Source organism: Geotrypetes seraphini, chromosome 16 (assembly GCF_902459505.1).
Source record: "Geotrypetes seraphini chromosome 16, aGeoSer1.1, whole genome shotgun sequence".
In the NCBI taxonomy this organism is placed as follows: Eukaryota; Metazoa; Chordata; class Amphibia; order Gymnophiona; family Dermophiidae; genus Geotrypetes; species Geotrypetes seraphini.
In genome coordinates, this window is record NC_047099.1 from 45,799,683 (window position 1) to 45,821,746 (window position 22,064).

Sequence of the window (22,064 nt, forward strand, 5' to 3'; positions counted from 1 at the left end):
TGTACACCTGGCGTAATTTATAGTCCATCAAATCCTTATATGCCTCTCTTAAGGAGATATGCATCTAGTTTGCTCTTGAAGCCTAGGATGGTCGATTCTGTCATAATCTCCTCTGGGAGAGCATTCCAGGTGTCAACCACTCTCTGAGTAAAGCAGAACTTCCTGACATTAGTCCTGAACCTGTCCCCCCTCAGCTTCATTACATGTCCTCTAGTCCGTGTCAAATTGGACAATGTAAATAATCTTCTCTGCTCTATTTTGTCGATTCCTTTCAGTATTTTGAAGGTCTCGATCATATCCCCACGCAGTCTCCTTTTCTCAAGGGAGAACAATCCTAGTGTTATAAGTCTGTCCTCGTATTCCAGTTTCTCCATACCCTTCACCAGTTTTGTTGCTCGTCTCTGCACCCTCTCCAGCAGCTTTATATCCTTCTTTAGGTAGGGGGACCAATGTTGGACACAGTATTCCAAGTGTGGTCTGACCATTGCCCTATAAAGCGGCATTATAACTTTCTCTGATCTACTCGAGATTCCTTTCTTTATCATGCCCAACATTCTATTTGCCTTCTTTGCCGCTGCCGCGCATTGTGCCGACGGCTTCAGGGTCCTATCTATCAGTACACCCAGGTCCTTTTCTTGTTCACTCTTCCCCAGAGTTGCACCTGACATTGTATACTCGTATTCCTTATTTTTATTGCCTAAATGCATTACCTTGCATTTCTCCACATTGAACTTCATCTGCCATTTCTCCGCCCATGTTTCTAACCGACACAAGTCGCTCTGGAGTTTCTCTCGATCCTCCTGCGATCTGATTGCCCGGCATAGTTTTGTATCGTCTGCAAACTTGATGATCTCACTGGATGTTCCTTCCTCCAGGTCATTGATATAAATATTAAAAAGGATCGGCCCAAGTACCGAGCCCTGGGGTACACCACTAGTCACTTTCTCCCAGTCGGAGAACTTCCCATTTATGCCCACTCTCTGCTTTCGGTTTTCCAGCCATTTGCCTATCCATCTTTGTATATCCCCCTCTATGCCATGACTTTGTAGTTTCCTGAGAAGTCTTTCGTGTGGAACTTTGTCGAACGCTTTCTGGAAGTCCAAGTATATTATGTCCACCGGCTTCCCACTATCAATTTGCTCGTTCACGGTCTCGAAAAATTGGAGTAAATTAGTCAAACATGATTTCCCTTTCCTGAATCCATGTTGACTGGGTTTCATCAAGTCGTATGCGTCCAAGTGCCGGACTATGCTATCCTTGATCAGTGCTTCAACCATCTTGCCAGGGACAGACGTAAGACTAACAGGTCTATAGTTGCCCGGTTCCCCTCTCGATCCTTTTTTGAAAATTGGGGTGACGTTCGCTATCCTCCAGTCGTCCGGTATCTGTCCAGTTCTGATTGTCAGGTTTGCAAGTTTTTGCAATAACTCTCCGATTTCAAACTTCAATTCCTTTAAGACTCTCGGATGAATCCCATCCGGTCCAGGGGATTTGTCACTTTTAAGTTTGTCGATCTGATAGTATATCTGGTCTAAGTCCACTTCAACTGTGGTGAGGCTGTCTTCTATTTCTCCTGCAAACACTTTCTCCGCTTCAGGTATTGTTGAGGTGTCCTCCTTCGTAAAGACGGACGCAAAGAAGGAATTTAGTTTGTCTGCGATTTGTTTATCTTCCTTGATATACCCTTTTCTTCCCTGGTCGTCCAGGGGTCCCACTGCCTCTTTTGCAGGTTTTTTCCCTTTCACGTATCTAAAGAAGGGCTTGAAGTTTTTGGTAGGGAGGTTCTCCACAGCTGAGCAGGTAAAACCGCACAAAATCGTTGGCTGAATCATGTGCTGCGAGGTCCCAGACGCCAGAGGGTTAGGGCGGATGGCTCCCTTTCTCTTCCCCATTTGGGTTAGAGTTGTGCTTCAGCGGTAAATATAAACAGCAAGAAAAACTCTCAAAGCTCGCTGCGACCTGCTCAGATGTCCGTTCTTGACTCTGATCCTCTGGTGGTTTTCACTATCATCTCTATGCTGACGACTCCCAGATCTACCTCTCCACATCAGCTCTCTCTATAGGAATCCAGGCATGAATGTCGGTCTGCCTTTGCCACCTCGATGTCTCGCTGCCATCTAAAATTAAGCATGGCCAAGTGTGACAAGCCGAGCGCTCATTTTCCCATCAAATTGCCAGGACCTGCAGTGCTCCGGGCCAGGTTTTCTAACAACCCTCTCTGTATTCATACACGTGTCTACTTCTAGACACTCTTGAAGGTATAATGAACACGTTTATTGATGTACAGGACCTGAGTCTGTTCCTTCACAAGCTCAGAGAAACCAAAACTCTAGACTTTTAAGTTCAGTCTCTTAGTCCAGTGTAACAGTCTGTTCTATAGACAGTATCAATTCCCATTCAATGTTTAGTCAGGTAATCAGCTCTCAGCAATTTCAAAACCGGCGTGGCTTACCTCAGCCACACCAGACATTAGCTATTCCTTTCCAAGCAGTGTTAGGCTCTTCAGCACACAGCCTCAACCAAATAATAATTGGTTTACCTTAGCCAGCACCTTTACCAGCCACTACCTTCAGCAGGCTTCTCATTCAGCAAAGCACACTCCCACTCACCATAAGATACCAATGTCCATCCTATCGTTCTCTCTGCTAGAAACTCCCCAACCCCTATATGCCCTGTCTGTATGTCCAAATTAGATTGTAAGCTCTTTTACATGTTAATTATACAGTACTGCGTATGCCTTTCAGCTCTATAGAAATGATAAATAGTAGTAACAGTATAAAAATGGATATTAACAGGAGAGGATACAGGGCAGGGGAAAAGTTAGGAGCCTAGCACTGGGGTTGATCAATTTAGATAAATTAATGGCAGGCCTATATTTATAAGCTCCTAAATTAAGATGAATTTTCAGCTGAAGCCGTCCGCGTAATGTGTGGCGGCAGCGAAAAGGGCAAACAGAATGCTAGGAATGATTAAGAAGGGGATCACGAACAGATCGGAGAAGGTTATCATGCTGCTGTACCAGGCCATGGTAAGCCCTCACCTGGAATACTGCGTCCAGCACTGGTTGCCGTACAAGGGTCCAGAGAAGAGTGACTAAAATGGTTAAGAGGCTGGAGGAGTTGCTGTACAGTGAGAGATTAGAGAAACTTGGCCTCTTCTCCCTTGAAAAGAGGAGACTAAGAGGGGACATGATTGAAACATTCAAGATAATGAAGGGAATAGACTTAGTAGATAAAGACAGATTGATCACCCTCTCCAAGGTAGAGAGAACAAGAGGGTTCTCTCTAAAGTTAATAGGGGATAGATTCCGTACAAACGTAAGGAAGTTCTTCTTTACCCAGAGAGTGGTAGAAAACTGGAAAGCTCTTCCGAAGGCTGTTATAGGGGAAACACCCTCCAGGGATTCAAGACAAAGTTAGACAAGTTCCTGCTGAACCAGAACGTAGGCAGGTGAGACTAGACTCAATTAGGGCACTGGTCTTTGACCTAAGGGCCACCGCGGAAGCGGATTTCTTGGCACGATGGATCACTGGTCTGACCCAGCAGCAACAATTCTTATGTTTTTATGAATACCAAGCCCCTACTGTTAACCACACTGCTGTAACCCTCTCTATCATAATCTCATTTTCACGCTGTCTTCCTCTTAGACAATTTGCTACCGTAAAGCTCCTGATGAGGGAAGCGATTCTAACCACGTGTCCCTCTCCTCATTTCACAACAGTGGCATCCACCCTATTAGCTTGACTCTCCACTCTATCCTGGCTTTTATTTAAGTCAGCTGTCTTTGTCCATCTTGTCTGCTTTTGCTTTCTCTTTCCCCTATCCTCTCATTTATTTTTGGAGGTCTTTCATAAGTCTGCTTTCTTTCATCACGGTTCTTTTCTCTGGTATTCCCTCCTGCTGTAGTATGGTAGGAAAAAAGTCTTTTCTCAAATTTAAGAAAGCCACAAAGACCTGGCTGTGGCAGCTGGCATGTGTCCAACTTTGTGGAGTGACAGCCTGCAATGAAGTCTGCTAAGCGCTTTTCTCTCTCCCAGAGTTTCTGCTTTGCCAACTGCATTTTCCCATGCTTTTATTTTATCATTAAACTGTACACCGCCTGGATGGTTTTTGCTCCAAAGGACAGAACATATCAAAGGTCTAAAAAGAAGTTTTAACCACTGAACTTTAGCCAGTTTGCCGTGGCTGAATTTCTAACTAAGTAGTGTCTGAATGTCCGGTTAAGTCTGACCCTATAAAACTTAGTCTTTTGGGTCTTCACTTCTAGTTCTCGTGGGCTAATGAGTTGTTTTTTTTCAGGATATCCCTCGTGAATATACATACAATAGAAATAATAGGTATTCAAATCTCTCTTATGCATATTCATGAGGGATATCCTGAAAATCTGACTTAATGGTAGCCCTCAAGGACTAAGAAATGGCCACAGACTTGTCCAGTCAGCACTACAGCCAATGGCTCGGATAGCTCTGAATATTAGACCAGGCAGCTAAATTTTGAAACACTGTCCCAAACATACACAGTCCTCTCCTTTTCCCTCTAGAGTGGAGGAGGAGCCTAATGCTTTGAGTAATGTCCTGAGAACCAGCTTCAATTCCCACTGCAGCTCCTGGGCAAGTCACTTAACCCTCCATTGCCCCAGTACCTGTATATAACTTGTAAGCCACCTTGATCGTAACCACAGAAAGACAATATAGTTCTCCCTCCATATCTGAAGAGGTTAGGGGCAGAGCCCCCTTGCGAATACTTTTAGGGCCTCCCAAACCTTAACAACACATAAAAATAACAAATAATACTGATCACTTATTCAAGCAGTGGAAGTGGATCATCAGAATAAACATCTTGCAGTGCAAGAGACAAAGAGGAAGCCTTCTCATGGGTGGCAGGGATTTATTGGTATCTTCTGGAAATACATTGTGGTTTGTCTGGCTCTTCTGTTTCTTCATTATATGCTTGTGTACGTAGACATTGCTGCTTCTGCTAACAAGGTGAAAAGAACGAGAGAGCACTCACTAAAGTTAGAAGGGAAAAGAGTTCGTACAAACGTAAGGAAGTTCTTCTTCACCCAGAGAGTGGTGGAGGTTTGGAATGCTCTCCCGGAGGCTGTTATAGGGGAATGCACACTTCAGGGATTCAAAACGAGGTTGGATAAGTTCCTAATGGAACAGAATAAATGCAAGTACGGCTAGACTCTAATAGGGCACTGGTCTTTGACCTAAGGGCCACCGCGTGAGTGGACTGCTGGGCACAATGGACCACTGGTCTGACCCAGCAGCGGCAAATCTTATGTTAACTCCTTCACCTTCAAGGCACATACCAATAATTCAACCTTTTGGAAGTACTTTCCGTAGCACCGGGAGCTTTACGCTTTGGAACCATACTGCAAGTAATCCAACTGCACACTGAAACATGAACAAAGTTGCAACTAACATGAGATTAAATAATTGCTACGAGATAAAAGTTTGTGATATGTAAATTATAAAATAGATTAATAACTGATATACAGTATTTGATGCATTTATCACTTAGGCTTATTTTAGTATTGTTTACATTTTTAAGTCTACACATGATGTCTGCAATTTTCAGCAAAGGCCACAAAATATTCCCATTTAATTACTGATGAAACACTCGCAAATAACCAAAGTTACGAATGCCAAACCCGTGAATATGGAGGGAAAATTATTATCAGATCCTTTCTCCATTCCCCTTCTGTCTGGCTAAATTGTGCACACAGCCACTTTGGGCAGACTGATTTTAACAGATACTGTTTGAGTGGGACATTTTTTACCTCTTAAATTTATGTTATTTAAAGCCAATTTTAACTGTACAAAAGTTTTGTAAATTAACCTCAAAGTTTCTAAATGTAGGATCCTATAAAGTGAGCAGAATGAAGGTGGGAATCAGGGAACATAAGAATTGCCGCTGTTGGGTCAGACCAGTGGTCCATCGTGCCCAGCAGTCTGCTCACGCGGCAGCCCTTGGTCAAAGACCAGTGCCCTAACTGAGACTAGCCCTACCTGCGTACGTTCTGGTTCAGCAGGAACTTGTCTAACTTTGTCTTGAATCCCTGGAGGGTGTTTTCCCCTACGTTCCAATTTTCTTCCACTCTCTGAGTGATGAAGAACTTCCTTACGTTAGTACGGAATCTATCCCCTTTCAATTTTAGAGAGTGCCCTCTCATTCTCCCTACCTTGGAGAGGGTGAACAACCTGTCCTTATCTACTAAGTCTATTCCCTTCAGTACCTTGAATGTTTCGATCATGTCCCTTCTCAATCTCCTCTGTTTGAGGGAGAAAAGGCCCAGTTTCTATAATCTTTCACTGTACGGCAACTCATCCAGCCCCTTAACCATCTTAGTCGCTCTTCTCTGGACCCTTTTGAATAGTACCGTGTCTTTCTTCATGTACGGCGACCAATGCTGGATGCAGTACTCCAGGTGTGGGTGCACCATGGCCCGGTACAGCGGCATGATAACCTTCTCTGTTTGTGATCCCCTTCTTTATCATTCCTAGCATTCCGTTCGCCCTTTTCGCCGCCGCCATACATTGCGTGGATGGCTTCATCAACTTGTCGATCATAACTCCCAAGACTCTTTCCTGGGAGGTCTCTCCAAGTACCGCCCCGGACATCCTATATTCGTGCATGAGATTTTTGTTACCTACGTGCATCACTTTACACTTATTCACGTTGAACCTCATCTGCCATGTTGATGCCCATTCCTCAAGCCTGATTATGTCACATTGCAGATCTTCGCAATCCCCCTGTGTTTTCATTACTCTGAATAACTTTGTATCATCCGCAAATTTAATCACCTCACTCGTCGTACCAATGTCCAGATCGTTTATAAAGATGTTGAAGAACACTGGTCCAAGCACCGAGCCCTGCGGCACCCCATTGGTGATGCACTTCCAGTCCGAGTATTGTCCATTTACCCCCACTCTCTGTTTCCTATGATCCAGCCAGTTTTTAATCCACGTGAGTATTTAACCCTTGATTCCATGGCTCGCAATTTTCCAAAGTAGTCGTTCATGCAGAACCTTGTCAAATGCCTTCTGAAAATCCAGATATACAATGTTGACCGGGTTGCTCTTGTCTATCTATCTGTTTACTCCCTCAAAGAAGTACAGCAAATTCATCAAACACGATCTGCCTTTGCTAAAACCGTGCTGACTGGTCCTCATCAGTCCGTGTCCGTCAAGGTAATCAATGATGCGGTCCTTTATCAGCGACTCTACCATCTTTCCCAGTACCGAGGTCAGACTCGCCGGTCTGTAGTTTCCCGTATCTCCCCTCGAACCTTTCTTGAAGATCGGTGTAACATTTGCCACCTTCCAGTCTTCCGGAATCTTTCCCGATTTGATCGACAGATTGGCTATTAGTTGAAGCAGTTCAGCTATGGTCTCTTTCAGTTCCTTGATGACCCTCGGATGGATGCCATTCGGTTACGGGGATTTATCATTCTTAAGCCTATCAATCTGCCTACACACATCCTCTAGACTGACCGTCAATCCTGTTAGCTTTTCGTCTTCATTTCCAGCATTTAGCCTGATGGGTTCCGGTATGCTGTGTACATCATCTTCGGTAAATACAGACGCAAAAAATGTGTTCAGTTTGTCGGCGATTGCTTTGTCCTCCTTTAGCGCTCCCTTTATTCCATGGTCATTCAACGGTCCCACTGCTTCCTTCGCGGGTCGTTTCTCCTTAATATATCGAAAGAGCGGCTTGAAGTTCTTCACCTCCTTGGCCCCTTTTACCGCCTTATGGCACCTGCATTGATGTTTGTGCTTGTTCCAGTTCTCGTCCATTTTTTTACCTTTTCCATTCCTTAAACAAAGTTTTATTGTCTCTTATCGCTTCCTTCACCTCTACAGTGAACCACGCCGGTTCTTTGTTCTTTTTCCTCTTTGATCCCTTGTTGATACGTGGTATATATAGATTTTGCGCCTCGGTGACTGTGTCCTTAAAAAGGGACCAAGCTTGCTCTAATGTTTTTACAGTGCTTATCTTCTTCCCTACCATGAGTCTCATCCCTTCGTAATTCCTTTTTCGGAAGTTCAGTGCCATGGCTGTCGTTTTGGACTGACGTTTCTCCTCTGCGTCCAGATTGAAGCAGATCATATTGTGATCGCTGTTTCCCAGCGTCCCTTCTACTTCTACATCTACATCTTGTGCTGGTCCTCATAGGCTATTTAGAATTAAGTCCAGAATTGCATTTCCTTTAGTGTTTTCCTTGACAAGTTGTTCCAGGAAGCAATCGCCTACAGCATCCAAGAACTTGGTCTCTATAAAGCAGCCGGAGGTGCCTAGGTTCCAGTCTATTCCCGGATATTGAAGTCACCCATGATAACTGCGTTGCCTCCCTTGCAGTTGCATTTAATCTCGTCCATCATTTCTCCGTCAATTTCTTCAGACTGCCCTGGGGGTCAGTAGTAGATGCCAATCTTCATTTCCAGGCCATTTGTTCCCGGAATTTTGACCCATAGAGACTCTAACTTATCCGTCAGTTGTAGCGTGTTCTCTCCAGTAGATTCAATTCCCTCTTTGAAAAAAGATAATGGTTTAGTCCTGATTTTCATTTCTAGGCACACAGGTGTGGGAAAATAAATTTAGCAGGCCTAAATTTAGATAAATTTTCAGTCAGAGATTAAGAAAAAAGTGTGAGCTAAATACAAATTCCTAGCTGATATAAGCTTATCCTGATCTTACTATATTAACACTGATAGATCCAAGGAGGAAAATAAAGAATAACCCAAATTATAGCTACAAGACCCTAGGTAGGTTCCACGGTAGGAGTCTAATCTAATCTGGTATTTGTGCATCTTACTACACCTACAGAGGTTCAAGGTGACTTACAGATGAAAATTAGTACAGATGAAAATTAGTACAGATTAGTACATTGCAGAATACCTAACGTAAACATTACAATACACAGATGTACTAAAGGACAATTAGGGCTTTGGGGATTTCCCGAGGTAGAGATTGTCTTTAGTAGTGAAAGAGGTAGATTGGTACTGCTCAATGGAACCATGGGAGGTACATTAAAAGAGCAATCAGAGGAGTATAGTACAGCAAGAAAGCTAATTTGATAAGACAAATGAAGTCATGAGGTAGAAGGAGACTGTTACGATCATTAGCTGGGTCATCATGGATAATATTTTGGTCACTGTGCAGCGGTGGCCAAAAAGCAACAGAATGTTAGAAATGACTAGGACAGGAATAGAGAATAAAACAAAATCATAGTGCCTCTGTCGCTGATAACATACAGAGCAGGGTGGCCAAAATGATTAAAGGGATGAGAGGACTCGTATGAGGAAAGGCTAAAGAGCGTAATACTCTCCTTCTTGAAGAAAACATCAGTTGAGGGGATTTGATCAGGTCTATAAAATTCTAATGACTGGAACAGGGAAATTTGAATCGACTGTTTACTCTCTACAAAAGTCCTGAGTTGAGGGGGACACTTCATGTCATATAATGCAGCTCTGGAAGGTAGACTGGGGAAAGACACTGCATATCCCCGGGGTTGGTGGCATTTTGGGCGTCTACTAGGCACCTGTTCAATTGAACTGGACTAGCCATTGGGTAATGGACTTTTAATTGACCTAGTGGGGAAGCTCTTAGATTAAGAACATGAGAATTGCCATACTGGGACACACTGAAGGTCATCAAGCCCAGTCTCCTGTTTCCAATAGTGTCCAACCCTGGTCCCAAGTACCTAGCTAGATTCCAAGTAGTAGAACAGATTTATAGTAAATGCCGGCAGATAAAGACCTGAATGGTCCATCCAGTCTGCCCATTAGTTATACCCAAATGCATTATTCAATTAACTTGTCTCTTCTTTGATATTTCTGGGTCGTAAACTGTAAAGTCCACCTAGTATTGTCCTAGGTTCCAACTGCTGAAGTTGCCATCTAAACAAGCCATTGTGACATCACTGCTGAGGTTGGCTTCTTAGGCATTATGACATCACAATCTCAGCTCTGGAATGTTGCTACTCTTTGGGTTTCTGCCAGGTAACATAGTAAATGACGGCAGATAAAGACCTGAATGGTCCATCCAGTCTGCCCATTAGCTATACCCATTACAAATACATGATTCATTTAACTTATCTCTTCTTTGCTATTTCTGAGTTATAGACTGTAAAGTCCACCTGGTATTGTCCTAGGTTCCAAATGCTGAAGTTGCCATCTAAACAAGCCATTGTGACATCACTGCTGAGGTTGGCTTCTTAGGCATTATGACATCACAATCTCAGCTCTGGAATGTTACTACTCTTTAGGTTTCTGCCAGGTAACATAGTAAATGACGGCAGATAAAGACCTGAATGGTCCATCCAGTCTGTCCATTAGCTATACCCATTAAAAATACATGATTCATTTAACTTATCTCTTCTTTGATATTTCTGGGTCATAGACTGTAAAGTCCACCTGGTATTGTCCTAGGTTCCAAATGCTGAAGTTGCCGTCCAAGCTCACTCCAGCCTATCCAACCATCCTGTTTGCAGGATATCTTCCACAAAGTCTGGCCAGTAACATCTTCATGTTCCAAGTTAGTGAAGTTCCCATCGATACCCTCCCTAGCCCAATCTTATACCAAATCATCACATTTTATGCTGCTTATCCTAGGAATAAGCAGATCTTCCCAAGCCATCTCAATAGTGGCCTATGGACTTCCCTTTTATGAATTTATCCAAACCTTTTTAATTTATTTATAAATTTTCAACAAATATACAACATAACAAATTAAACAAATATAATAATAGCCGCATTAATAATATAAATTGCAAATGTATACATAACAACCTCGAACAAACCTTTTTTAAATCCCACTAAGCTAACTGATTTCACCATATTCTCTGGCAACAAATTCCAGATTTTAATTACATGTTGTATGAAGAAATATTTTTTTCCAGTTTGCTTTAAAACTACTACTTAGTAGTTTCATCGCATCGTAGTTAATATGAAAGTGACAGAATTGCTATAAGGAAGAGGTACTGTGGATTAATCTGGAAGGAGGGAATGGAAGAATCTGTTTACATCTGTGTGATACACTGACCTCCTTTACAGAGAGAAGTGGACAGAGATTTAATTGGAGACATTCATGACAAAACTATGAAAAGGGAAGTACTAAAAATAAGTGATTTCAATATGCCAGATGCCGCACTCCTTCATCTAGCAATAGGGAGATCCAGGGAGAACTACTCCAGCAGTCACTAATGGAACCAAGTACCTAGTTGGTCGGTGACTCAACTGTGGGGGGAGCGGCAGCAGGGTAGGGTTACCATATGGCTCCAGAAAAAGGAGGCTGGATTGAGACATCTGGGTTTTACTTTCATTACTTTCAATGGAAGTAAACCTGGATGTCTCAATCCATCCTCCTTACTTCCATTGCTTTCAGTGTAAGTAAAGCCCAGATGTCTCAATCCGTCCTCCTTAATTCCATTGCTTTCTGTGGAAGTAAAACCTTGGTGTCTCAGTCTGTCCTCCTTTTTCTGGAGCCATGGTAACTTTAAGCAGGGGGCAGTTTTGAACAGAACAGGAAAGACCCCTACCCTACCAGCTGACCCCCCCCCTCCCCCTAACCTTTATTACAGATGGTATCATGCACACTGAACACTCCAGGAAATTATATTCCAACACCTGGTTTTAAGGAAATTTTGGACAAATTCCTGGAGGAAAAGTCCATAGCCTGTTATTGAGAAAGACATGAGGGAAGCCACTACTTGCCCTGTATCAGTAGCATGGAATATTGTTACTCCTTGGGTTTTGGCCAGGTACTAATGACCTGGATTGGCCACCGTGAGAGTGGGCTACTGGGCTTGATGGACCATTGGTCTGATCCAGTAAGGCTATTCTTATGTAAAATAAAAGAAATAACAATTGCAGTACCTTAGCTCCCCAGTCCAGTATATTCCTGTTGGGCCATGTGAACGATATTTTTTAGCAGCACTGAAACAGAAATCTCTTGGTTACTGACAAAACAATAGAATGATTTGTCCATCAGTTTTTTGGGGTAGGTTGCCAAATGACCACCAGGCTTCTCTTTCCTTTTCCATCCAGTATTTCCTTCCTCTCTCTCTGCACTCTTTCCAGACAGCATCTCTCCCTTCCAGCCAGAGTTTCTCTTCCCTCTTCCATCCAACATCTCCCTCCCCCTCTTGAATCAGCACTTCCCTCCTGTTCTCCCCTCTTCCATCCAACATATCCCTCCCCTTCTTACTATTCAGCTTCTCCCCCTCTTGAATTAGTGCTTCCCTCCTGTTTTCCTCCCTTCCAGCCAACATTTCTCCTCTGTTCCATCCAATATCCCCCCTCTCTAAACAGTGCATCTCTCCTGTTTCTTCCACCTTCCAGCCAGCATTTACATTCGGTGTCTCCCCTCTTTTCTCTCTCAAGTCTCTGAGACCCCATTTAGAATACTGTGTCCAATTCTGGAAACCACACTTCAAAAAAATATAAAAAGGATGGAGTCGGTCCAGATGGCTGCTACTAAAATGGTCAGTGATCTTGGTCATAAAGCATATTGCTTAATTTTGCAAACCACGTAGACGTTTTGCAATAAATTGTATATAAAAATTGTTAAAATATTGAACATAAGGGGTCAGACTTAAAGATTTCCATTATGTATACTTTGGGGGGGGGGGTAGAAACATTTAAATACCACTGTGATATAAAGGCACAGGAGGAGGGAGAGGGGAGATATGATAGAGATATTCAAATATGTCTAAGGCATAAATTCGCAGGGCACAAGACTTTCAACTGAAAGGAAGGGGCATAAGATGAAGGTGAAAGAGGACAGACTAAGGAGTAATGTAAGGAAATATTTCTTTCTAGAAAGAGTAGTGGATGTGTGGAATAGCCTCTCACTGGAGGTGATGGAGAGTGGGACAAAGACTATATCTGAATTTAAGAAAGCATGGAAGAAGTATGAAGGATCTCTAAGGGAGAGGAGATAGTCGATGGTATGGAGGAGTATATGGGGCTCTGGCATTGAAAATAAAGCCAATTAAGTGCATTATTTAGCATGAGTTATTAAGTAGATCTGATTTGTTGCTTGTGGGTTACGGTGTATCTGACATTGATTGTGGGTTAGGTGTACTTGCCTCTGCTGCCTTTCTTTTTGTAAACTGGGTCACGCACCAAGATTTTGCTCATTTGCCTAAGGGAAAAAGCAGCTATTATGTAGAAATAAACCTGTTTTACTGACTTGCTCAGGCAAGAAAATGGCAGTGAGAGTTGGCAAGTAGCTGGCTAAACAGGTTCTATCATGAGGCAGATACTTTCGGCTATTCTGTGAAAAGAACACAACTTCTGATAACAAAGAGACGTCAGCAACACTGGGCAGCCATGAACACATTACGTGGCACCCTCCAGGACAGCAGTCTGTACATTATTATTTATTCAAAGCTTTTCTTTTATACTGTTTACAAAAGGCTAAATGATTTATATCAACTAAAACACACATAAGATAAAACAAACCATATCATAAAATATATGTAATTGAACAATTTCTTCTCTTCAACTAGTAAATCGCAAGATGACAATTGCAAACCTGGTTAAGCAGATTCTTTTCTTCAAATGCCGATTAATAAATCACAAAAATGCAGTAACAAACAGCTGAGTCCTGTGTCCTACACATTAACCTTTTGGTTCTTTTCTGCAGCTGGTATGATCTGCCCACCTTCTGCCCCCGCCCCCCCACATACACACACAATCACCTGAGAATTGCAGGACTATACACCTGGCCCCTCCACCACCTGATGACCTGAGACATGCAGGACTCCCTTCCAGGAAAGTATGACGCACTACCCTACCCTAGTAGAGAACGAGCAGAAGTGTCATGAGGTTAGCCCAGAACCGCATCCATAAGCAAGAAGTACCAGACTAGGGTTACCATCTGGCTGCAGAAACCTCTGGATTTTACTTCTACTGAAAGCAATGTAAGTAAAGAGGACAGATAGAGACATCTGGGCTTTACGTCCCTTGAAAGCAACGGAAATAAAACCCAGAGGTCTCAATCTGTCCTTTTTCTGGCGTCATATTGTAACCCTACAGAGGTTTCTAGAAAATGTGGTGTGTTGAGGATATTGAAGAGAACAGGGTGCTCTCATCAGCCTCCTTCCTTTCAAAAAAGACTTTCACGGCCATTTCTCTCTAGTTTGGTTTATGTTTGATCTTGCTTTACCTCTGTGCAGGCAAAATCCAGAGAAGACTTTTGATTGGTTCTTTGAAGTTGGCTGCCCCAAGTCATCAGGTGATGGTGAGTGAACAGAGGAGATAGGGTGAAGGCATCTTCTTCTCTCTATGATACTCCCAGCTCTGAGCACCAAATAACAAAGAGTGGTCTCTGCAAGGGGTAGAGCAACTGCTCTGCTGAGTTCATTTCAATGACTTGAAAGCAGATTGTATTCAGTGTGAAAAAGAGCAAATAATCCTGATCCTGTATGAGGTAGGCCGAGATGAAGAGACAGCAAAGAGTGCATTTCACTCAAACTCACCAAAACCAGAAGGGCAGCACTTTCACCCCTCTGGAAAAGCATCAAAATGTCAGAGTAGCTTCAGGCGCTCTTGATGTGGGGCTCAGAAATGCTCCCTGAAAGGCTGAGTCTACTAGGCTTTTTTTTCTGTTTATTCTGAGATGAAAAACATACCAACTCCTGATCTTCTCTTTGCTTCCCCTACAGATCCCACAGTTCTCAGGCAGTTTCCCGAGCAATTCAATCAGGTGGGTGTCCTCCCTCATTTGGGCTCTAGAAAGTCATGTTGAGGGTTAGACAGCTCCAGTGTGTTGATCATTTTATAGTCACATACAGTAAGGGGGGTGGGGGGCACTGAGCACCCTAGGAGGGAGGGGAAGGCATCTTGTCCGATACGTGGTGTACTGCCGAAAGTATTCAGCTTCTTTAGCACTCTCCAGACCAGTAGAGGTTAACTTTACGAATGGGTATATATCTAATCATGACCAGCAGGTGGAGACTGAAAACAAAACTTTGGGACAGTATATCCTAGCCCCTCCTCTCTATTTCCCTCAGTCTTCTTTCAGTCTCCAGCAGGTGTTGAGTGATCTGTACCCATCTCCCTTGGTAGGGCTGTTGGAATTTGTTTAAGGGGTTTATTGTCCCTGTTTTTAGCCGGACGGAGCTTGGACGGACTCTGTTTGGGGGTTCGTCCGACCTCGGGGGTGTCAAACCCGGCGGGTCACGAGCGGGGTCCCTCCCCCCACTTCCTCCACCTCCCCACATTTTTTTAGAGGAGCCTCAGCAATAAGCCTTGCCCCCTAAATCAAGCAAGACTATTGCTTTGAGAGCCTGTGGAGTCTGTTCTGTAAAAAAAAAAAAAAAAATCCTGAGGTAGTGCTGGTCTGGAGGGTTGTATCCCTTTAAGAAAACTGTATTTTACTGTATTTTTTCAACTAACCGGCACTTTTTTACAGCTAGGTCGCGTATGGAGCAATGAGCACTTCTAAAGGGAAAAAGTGCTCATTGTGCTCCAGACGCGAGGCACTCGCGGCCGGCCTGTGCAAGCGGTGTTCAGGCCGGTGCGGTGGAGGAGCTCCGTCGGCAGCGGCTGCAGGCGCCCAGAGCTCCCCGCCGATGGTGCCTCGCGAGTCGGCAGGGAACGGAGGAGAAGCCCGGTCTTCTCCGTCCGCCCACGGAGGGATTCCCCGAGCCGCCGACGGTCGGGTTTTTGAGGATTCCCTCTCAGCTGATATTTTGACAGCTGATGCCGGCTTGCCTGTTTTAGCGGCTGAGACTTTTCAGGTCTCTCAGCCGCTGCAGGCTGTGGAGGGAGCTGTTTTGGCGGGAAAGACGCCATCTTCTCTGTCTGGCCCCTCCATTTTGTCTTCCACCTCAGGTGACCTTCCCCCTGTTTTGACTATGCAGGGGCAAGGTTCTGCTGGGTCCCCTGCTGTGGCAGGGAGTCCCTTGGGACCCTCGGGGGGGTTTTCTCCTGAATTTTTCTTTTCTTTATGCAGAGCCTATTTTCAGGCGGCTGGGGGTCCCGGTTGCGCCCAGGGGGTCTCGGGGGGTGGTTTTTCCTCCGCGCTTCCTGCGGCTTTGCCTCTTTCGTCTGGCGTGACGTCCCCTCCGCCGCCTCCCTTGTCCAAGCGTCCGCGGGTGTCGTGGGACGAGAATTTGTGGTCGGAGGAACGGGTCGGTCTGGAGGAGGACCTGGACCCTTCTGAGGAATTCCAGGACTCTCTGGAGGGGACGGAAGCTGGCGGCGGGTTGTCGGATTTCCCGTTCTCCAGTGACGAGGCGTCTGTGGTGCGTCTTTTTCAGAAAGATGAGTTGCCTGACCTTATTCAACAGGTTTCTTCGGTTTTGCGTTTTGAGGACGCGCCGCCGGAGACTCCGCGTGTGGGGGACCCCCTGTTGCGGGGGATCCGTACCGTTTCCCGCTCTTTTCCTATGCATCAGGATATTCGGGATATTATCCTGGAGCAGTGGAAAACGCCGGAGACGCCGTTTCGGCTGGCGCGCAGCATGGCTCGCCTGTATCCCATTCCTGAAGGGGATCGGGCTACGTTAGCTTCGCCGGTCGTGGATGCGGTGGTCTCGGCAATTTCCAAGCGGCATACCGTGCCTGTTGAGGGCGGTTCTGCCTTGCGAGATCCTGAGGAGCGCAAATTGGAGGGCCTCCTTAAGCAAAATTTTCAGGTCTCTGGCTTTGGGGTCCAGGCGGCTATTTGTGGGGGACTGGTCGCTCGCGCCGTGTTTCGGTGGGCGGAGCGGGTCTTGGATCGAGAGTCTGACGACTGGTCTCTGGTGGATCAGGAGGTTGCGAAGATTGAGATGGCGGCCTCATTCCTCTCGGATGCTCTCTATGACTTGGTGCGGATCTCGGCTAAGTCTATGGCTTTTGGCGTGGCCGCAAGGCGTGTGTTGTGGCTGCGCGCTTGGGCGGCGGATGCTGCGTCCAAAGCTAAGCTTACTAAATTTCCCTTTCGGGGGTCGTTTTTGTTTGGAGAGGATTTGGATAAGTTGATTCAGACTCTGTCGGACTCGAAAGTTCCCCGTCTGCCGGAGGACCGTGCCCGCCCGGCGTCTCGGGGGGGTGCGGCCCGGGGGCGTTTGCGGGATTTTCGCAAGTATCGCCCTGGGCGTGGGGCTGCTTCTTTCCAGTCTCCGGGATTTTCCCGGGGTCGGTTCTTCCAGCGTATGCAGCCCTTTCGGGGGGCCCGTCGGGGGGCAGGGAATCCCTCCGCCGGTTCCCCCGCTTCCCGTCCTGCACAATGACGCCTTGCCGGCGCCCCCTTTGGTTCCGGTGGGGGCCCGGCTGCGCGAATTTTTCCCCAAATGGGCCGAGATCACGTCCGATCAGTGGGTCCTGGAGGTGGTGCGGGACGGTTATGCCCTGGAGTTCGCCCGCTCTCTACCGGATTTTTTCCTCGCTTCTCCATGTCAGACTCCGGGGAAGACGCAGGCTTTTCGCCAGACCCTTCAGCGCTTGCTAGATCTCAGGGCAGTTGTTCCGGTGCCCCCTCCGGAGTGGGGCACGGGCAGGTACTCCATTTACTTTGTGGTGCCCAAGAAGGAGGGGACTTTTCGGCCCATCCTCGATTTGAAAGGGGTCAACAGGGCTCTCAAGATTCCCTCTTTCCGTATGGAAACTCTGCGGTCGGTCATTCTGGCGGTTCAGCCGGGGGAGTTTCTCACTTCTCTCGATCTGACGGAGGCCTACTTGCATGTTCCCATTCGGGCCTCTCATCAGCGTTTCCTGCGCTTTGCGATCTTGGGTCGGCACTTTCAGTTCTGTGCGCTTCCCTTTGGGCTGGCCACGGCTCCTCGGACGTTCACCAAGGTGATGGTGGTCGTCGCGGCAGCCTTGCGGTCGGAGGGCATCCTGGTACACCCCTACCTGGACGACTGGTTAATTCGGGCAAAGTCGTTGCAGGAAAGCTCCCGGGTTACTGCTCGGGTGGTGGAGTTTCTCCGGTCGCTGGGCTGGGTGGTCAACCTTTCCAAGAGTCGGTTGGTCCCGGCTCAGCGTCTGGAGTACCTAGGGGTGCTGTTCGACACCTCCTTGGGGAAGGTCTTCCTCCCAGAGGGCCGGGTGAGCAAATTGCAATCTCAGATTCGCCTGCTTTTGGCGTCCCGGTGTCCTCGGGCGCGAGATTTCCTCCAGGTCTTGGGGTCGATGGCGGCGTCCCTGGACGTGGTGAGGTGGGCGCGGGCCCACATGCGTCCTCTCCAGTATGCTCTGCTCCGGAGGTGGTCTCCCCAGAGGCACGGGATGGATGTTCCGGTTCCCCTGCGAGGCTTGGCGCGCTGCAGTCTGCGTTGGTGGCTCCAGACCCCTCACCTAGTTCAGGGGGTGGGTCTGGATCTCCCGCAGTGGACGGTGCTCCTGACGGATGCGAGTCTCCTGGGTTGGGGGGCTCAGTGTTTGGGTCACTCAGCCCAGGGCACCTGGTCCGCGGAGGAGGCCGCCTGGTCGATCAACGTGTTGGAGACCAGAGCGGTCCGTCTGGCGCTGTTGGCTTTCCACTCCCTGTTGCGGGGCAAGTCGGTCAGAGTGCTGTCGGACAATGCCACGGCGGTGGCTTATGTCAATCGTCAGGGGGGCACCAAGAGCACTCAGGTGGCGCAGGAGGCGGCTCTGCTCATGGTTTGGGCGGAATCCCATCTGCTGGACCTCTCGGCCTCTCACATAGCCGGAGTAGAAAATGTTCAGGCAGACTTCCTCAGTCGTCACTTCCTAGATCCAGGAGAGTGGTGTCTCGGCGCCGAGGCGTTTCAGTTGATAGTGCAGGCTTGGGGGCAGCCCCTGATGGACCTGATGGCCATGGGTGGCAACGCCAAAGTGCCCCGCTTCTTCAGTCGTCGCAGGGACGGTCTGGCCGAGGGTCTGGATGCTCTGGTCCAGCAGTGGCCAACGGAGGGGCTGTTGTATGTATTCCCTCCTTGGCCGCTGGTGGGCAGAGTGCTTCTTCGCATTGTTTACCATCCGGGTTTGGTGGTGCTGGTGGCGCCGGATTGGCCTCGCCGTCCGTGGTATGCGGATCTGGTGAGGCACCTGGTAGCGGGTCCTCTTCCTCTGCCTCTCTCGGACGACCTGCTGATGCAGGGTCCCATTCCCATGTTCGACCCGTCTCCCTTCTGTCTTACGGCGTGGCTCTTGAAAGGGGTCGCCTTAGCAAGAAGGGATATTCCGACAAGGTGATCTCTACACTGTTGGGGTCCCGGAGGCTTTCTACCTCTCGGGCTTATGTGCGGGTTTGGCGTCTCTTTGAGGAATGGTGTCGGGCGCGGGGAGTGACCTCTTTTCGCGCTTCTCTGCCTAACATTCTGGAGTTCTTGCAGGACGGTCTGGATAGAGGCCTGGCTTGGTCTTCTCTCCGGGTTCATCTTGCGGCCCTGTCGGCTTTTCGAGGGTTGGTGTCAGGTCAGCGTTTATCGGCTCTTCCTGATGTGATTAGGTTTTTGCGGGCGGCCAAGTTGCTTAGGCCTCCCCTACGGCCCTCGGTTCCCTCTTGGGATCTTAATCTGGTGCTTTCTGTATTGGTGCGTCCGCCTTTCGAGCCGTTGGACGACTGTTCTTTGAAGGACCTTACTTTGAAGGCGGTCTTTTTGGTGGCCATTACTTCTGCTAGGCGTGTTTCTGAGCTGCAGGCTTTCTCTTGTAGGACTCCCTTCTTGGAGTTTTCTAGGGAGCGGGTCGTCTTGCGGCCTGTTCCTTCCTTTCTGCCTAAGGTTGTTTCTCCTTTTCATGTCAATCAATCGGTGGTTCTCCCGGTCTTGGGTGGTCGGGAGGGCTCTTCTGAGCAACGGCAGCTGCGCAAGTTGGATGTCGGTCGGGTCCTTCGCTCTTATGTGCAGCGGACCCAGGAATTCCGGAAGTCCGATCGTCTCTTTGTCCTCCTGGCGGGTCCTCGTCGGGGAGCTGGCGCTTCTAAGGCTACTATTGCGCGCTGGATCAAGGAGACGATTGCTTCCGCTTATCTTCTGAAACAGCAGCCTGTTCCGGAGTTTCTCAAGGCTCATTCCACTCGGGGTCAGGCGGCTTCTTGGGCTGAGTCGTCGCTCGTGCCTCCTGTGGATATTTGTAAGGCTGCGGTTTGGTCCTCCTTGCATTCCTTTGTTCGTCATTATCGGGTTGATGTGCAGGCGCGTCGGGACGCGGTGTTCGGTGAGCGTGTACTGGTATCGGCCCTTCGGGGGTCCCGCCCGTGAGAGGGACTGCTTTGGTACGTCCCATTCGTAAAGTTAACCTCTACTGGTCTGGAGAGTGCTAAAGAAGGAGAAATTAGGTTCTTACCTGCTAATTTACTTTCTTTTAGCTTCTCCAGACCAGTAGAGGTCCCCACCCTGTCTGTTGTTGTTGTTGTTGGGGCTGTTGCGCGGGCAGTTTTTGGTTTTTTGCTGCGGGTTCTAGTATTTTTCTAGGGCCGGGGAGAATTGAAGAACAGCGGCTGTGGCTCGGCTGGCTTAGCTGGCGAGCTGTGGGGACATTCTTCCTTCGGGAATTTCTCCTCTGCATTTTCCAACAGCATTTTGGGTTTTGTTATTTGTTACTCCTTTCGGAGTATTGTTTTTTCTCTCTGTTGTTTTCCAGTTCTTGGTTCTGCTTGGCTATTCGGCAGACTGAGGGAAATAGAGAGGAGGGGCTAGGATATACTGTCCCAAAGTTTTGTTTTCAGTCTCCACCTGCTGGTCATGATTAGATATATACCCATTCGTAAAGTTAACCTCTACTGGTCTGGAGAAGCTAAAAGAAAGTAAATTAGCAGGTAAGAACCTAATTTCTCCTTATCATCCCCATCATGTTTGGCTGCCTATATGGTTGACCTGGTTATGACTTGAGCCTACACAAAGCGGTGGGTGAGGCTAAGGTCACCTTGTTGGGCAGACTGGATGGACCATGAGGGTCTTTTTCTGCTGTCATCTACTGTGTTAGGGTGATATTTAAGTCCCAGGATCAATGTTGCTTAAAAAAACAACAACCCGCTAGCCGCAATGTTTAAATAATCCTCTTCCCCACAGAAGTGGCAGCGTTTAAGATTTAGACAGCACAGACAGCTGCCGCAATGCAGATTGTGCCAGTATTCAATTGCTGTTCATATAGTTAAGCCAGTGGTTCCCAAACTTTTTCTGTTCACAGCTCACTTAATGTTTCAAAATTTTTCCACGGCTCCCCAGGTCAAACAATAGTTCTGTAATCTAACACATACCTGATAGTTGTTAGCGCGAGACGATTATTAATTAAAAAAATGAAAACAACTTATTGTAAAGGTTTAGGGTTCTGAAACAAATTTTTAAAATTATGTTGATCAGAACTTGACGCTTACTCAACAATAATAAAGTTTGATAACTACGAGTATAACAGCTGAGTTTGCTCCAACAATCCACTAATTACTTACATTCAAATAGAGGTCACTAGCCATGCGCATAAGTCATACGGTGATTAGATTTACACGATAACAGAAAACAAACTGTTTTGCTGACCATAAACATGAAAACAGGTACTAACGAACAGCCTGAAGATTCAGTTGTAGTATTTGTATTTCTTAAGGTTGTAAAAGATATCTAATATAAGAATCTGCGGCTCCCTGCAGCTCGCAGTTTAATTTAGAACAGCCGTATCTGCTGCTTAACTAAATGGATATGATGGAATATCTCATTGTTCAGGATGATATCACTATCACTATTCCTGCTTATTCTTTGATTTGCTCTGCTAGTTTAAAAAAAATACATTTCTCTTACATCTTTGTACTTTGCACAGCACAAAGGAAATGCATTTGCCTGGTTTAGTGGACAGAATTTCAGATGCAATTGGAGGATGAGGATCTCTAGTACGGTTCATGTACAGAATCTGAGGCAGTCAGAATGTGTAGAGTTTAGTGGAGCTTCAGCTGGAAGTACCTGATATGATTTGGGTTATGACATCACCTTGAAAGATGCTGCCCTAATTCTGATCACATCCTCACCTCTGCAACCCTGCATCCTTCTGCTCTCAAGTTTCAAGTTTCAAGTTTGACCTTTATTTGATGAATCGCTTATAATAACATCTAAGCGATGTACAGTAATAAAAACCATCAGAGTGTGGTAATACAATTAATTTACAATA

The 22,064-nt window shown here is 46.6% G+C and overlaps 1 protein-coding gene across 1 annotated transcript in view; it reads left to right on the top strand.

The window, feature by feature from the left end:
• Positions 1–22,064, top strand: part of LOC117349814 (DENN domain-containing protein 1B-like) — a 61,144-nt gene that overhangs the window by 13,082 nt on the left and 25,998 nt on the right. Inside the window, exons 3-4 of the mRNA XM_033923409.1 lie at positions 14,189–14,253; positions 14,678–14,718. Coding sequence (XP_033779300.1) covers positions 14,189–14,253; positions 14,678–14,718 — 106 coding nt within the window. The remainder of the gene's footprint in view (positions 1–14,188; positions 14,254–14,677; positions 14,719–22,064) is intronic.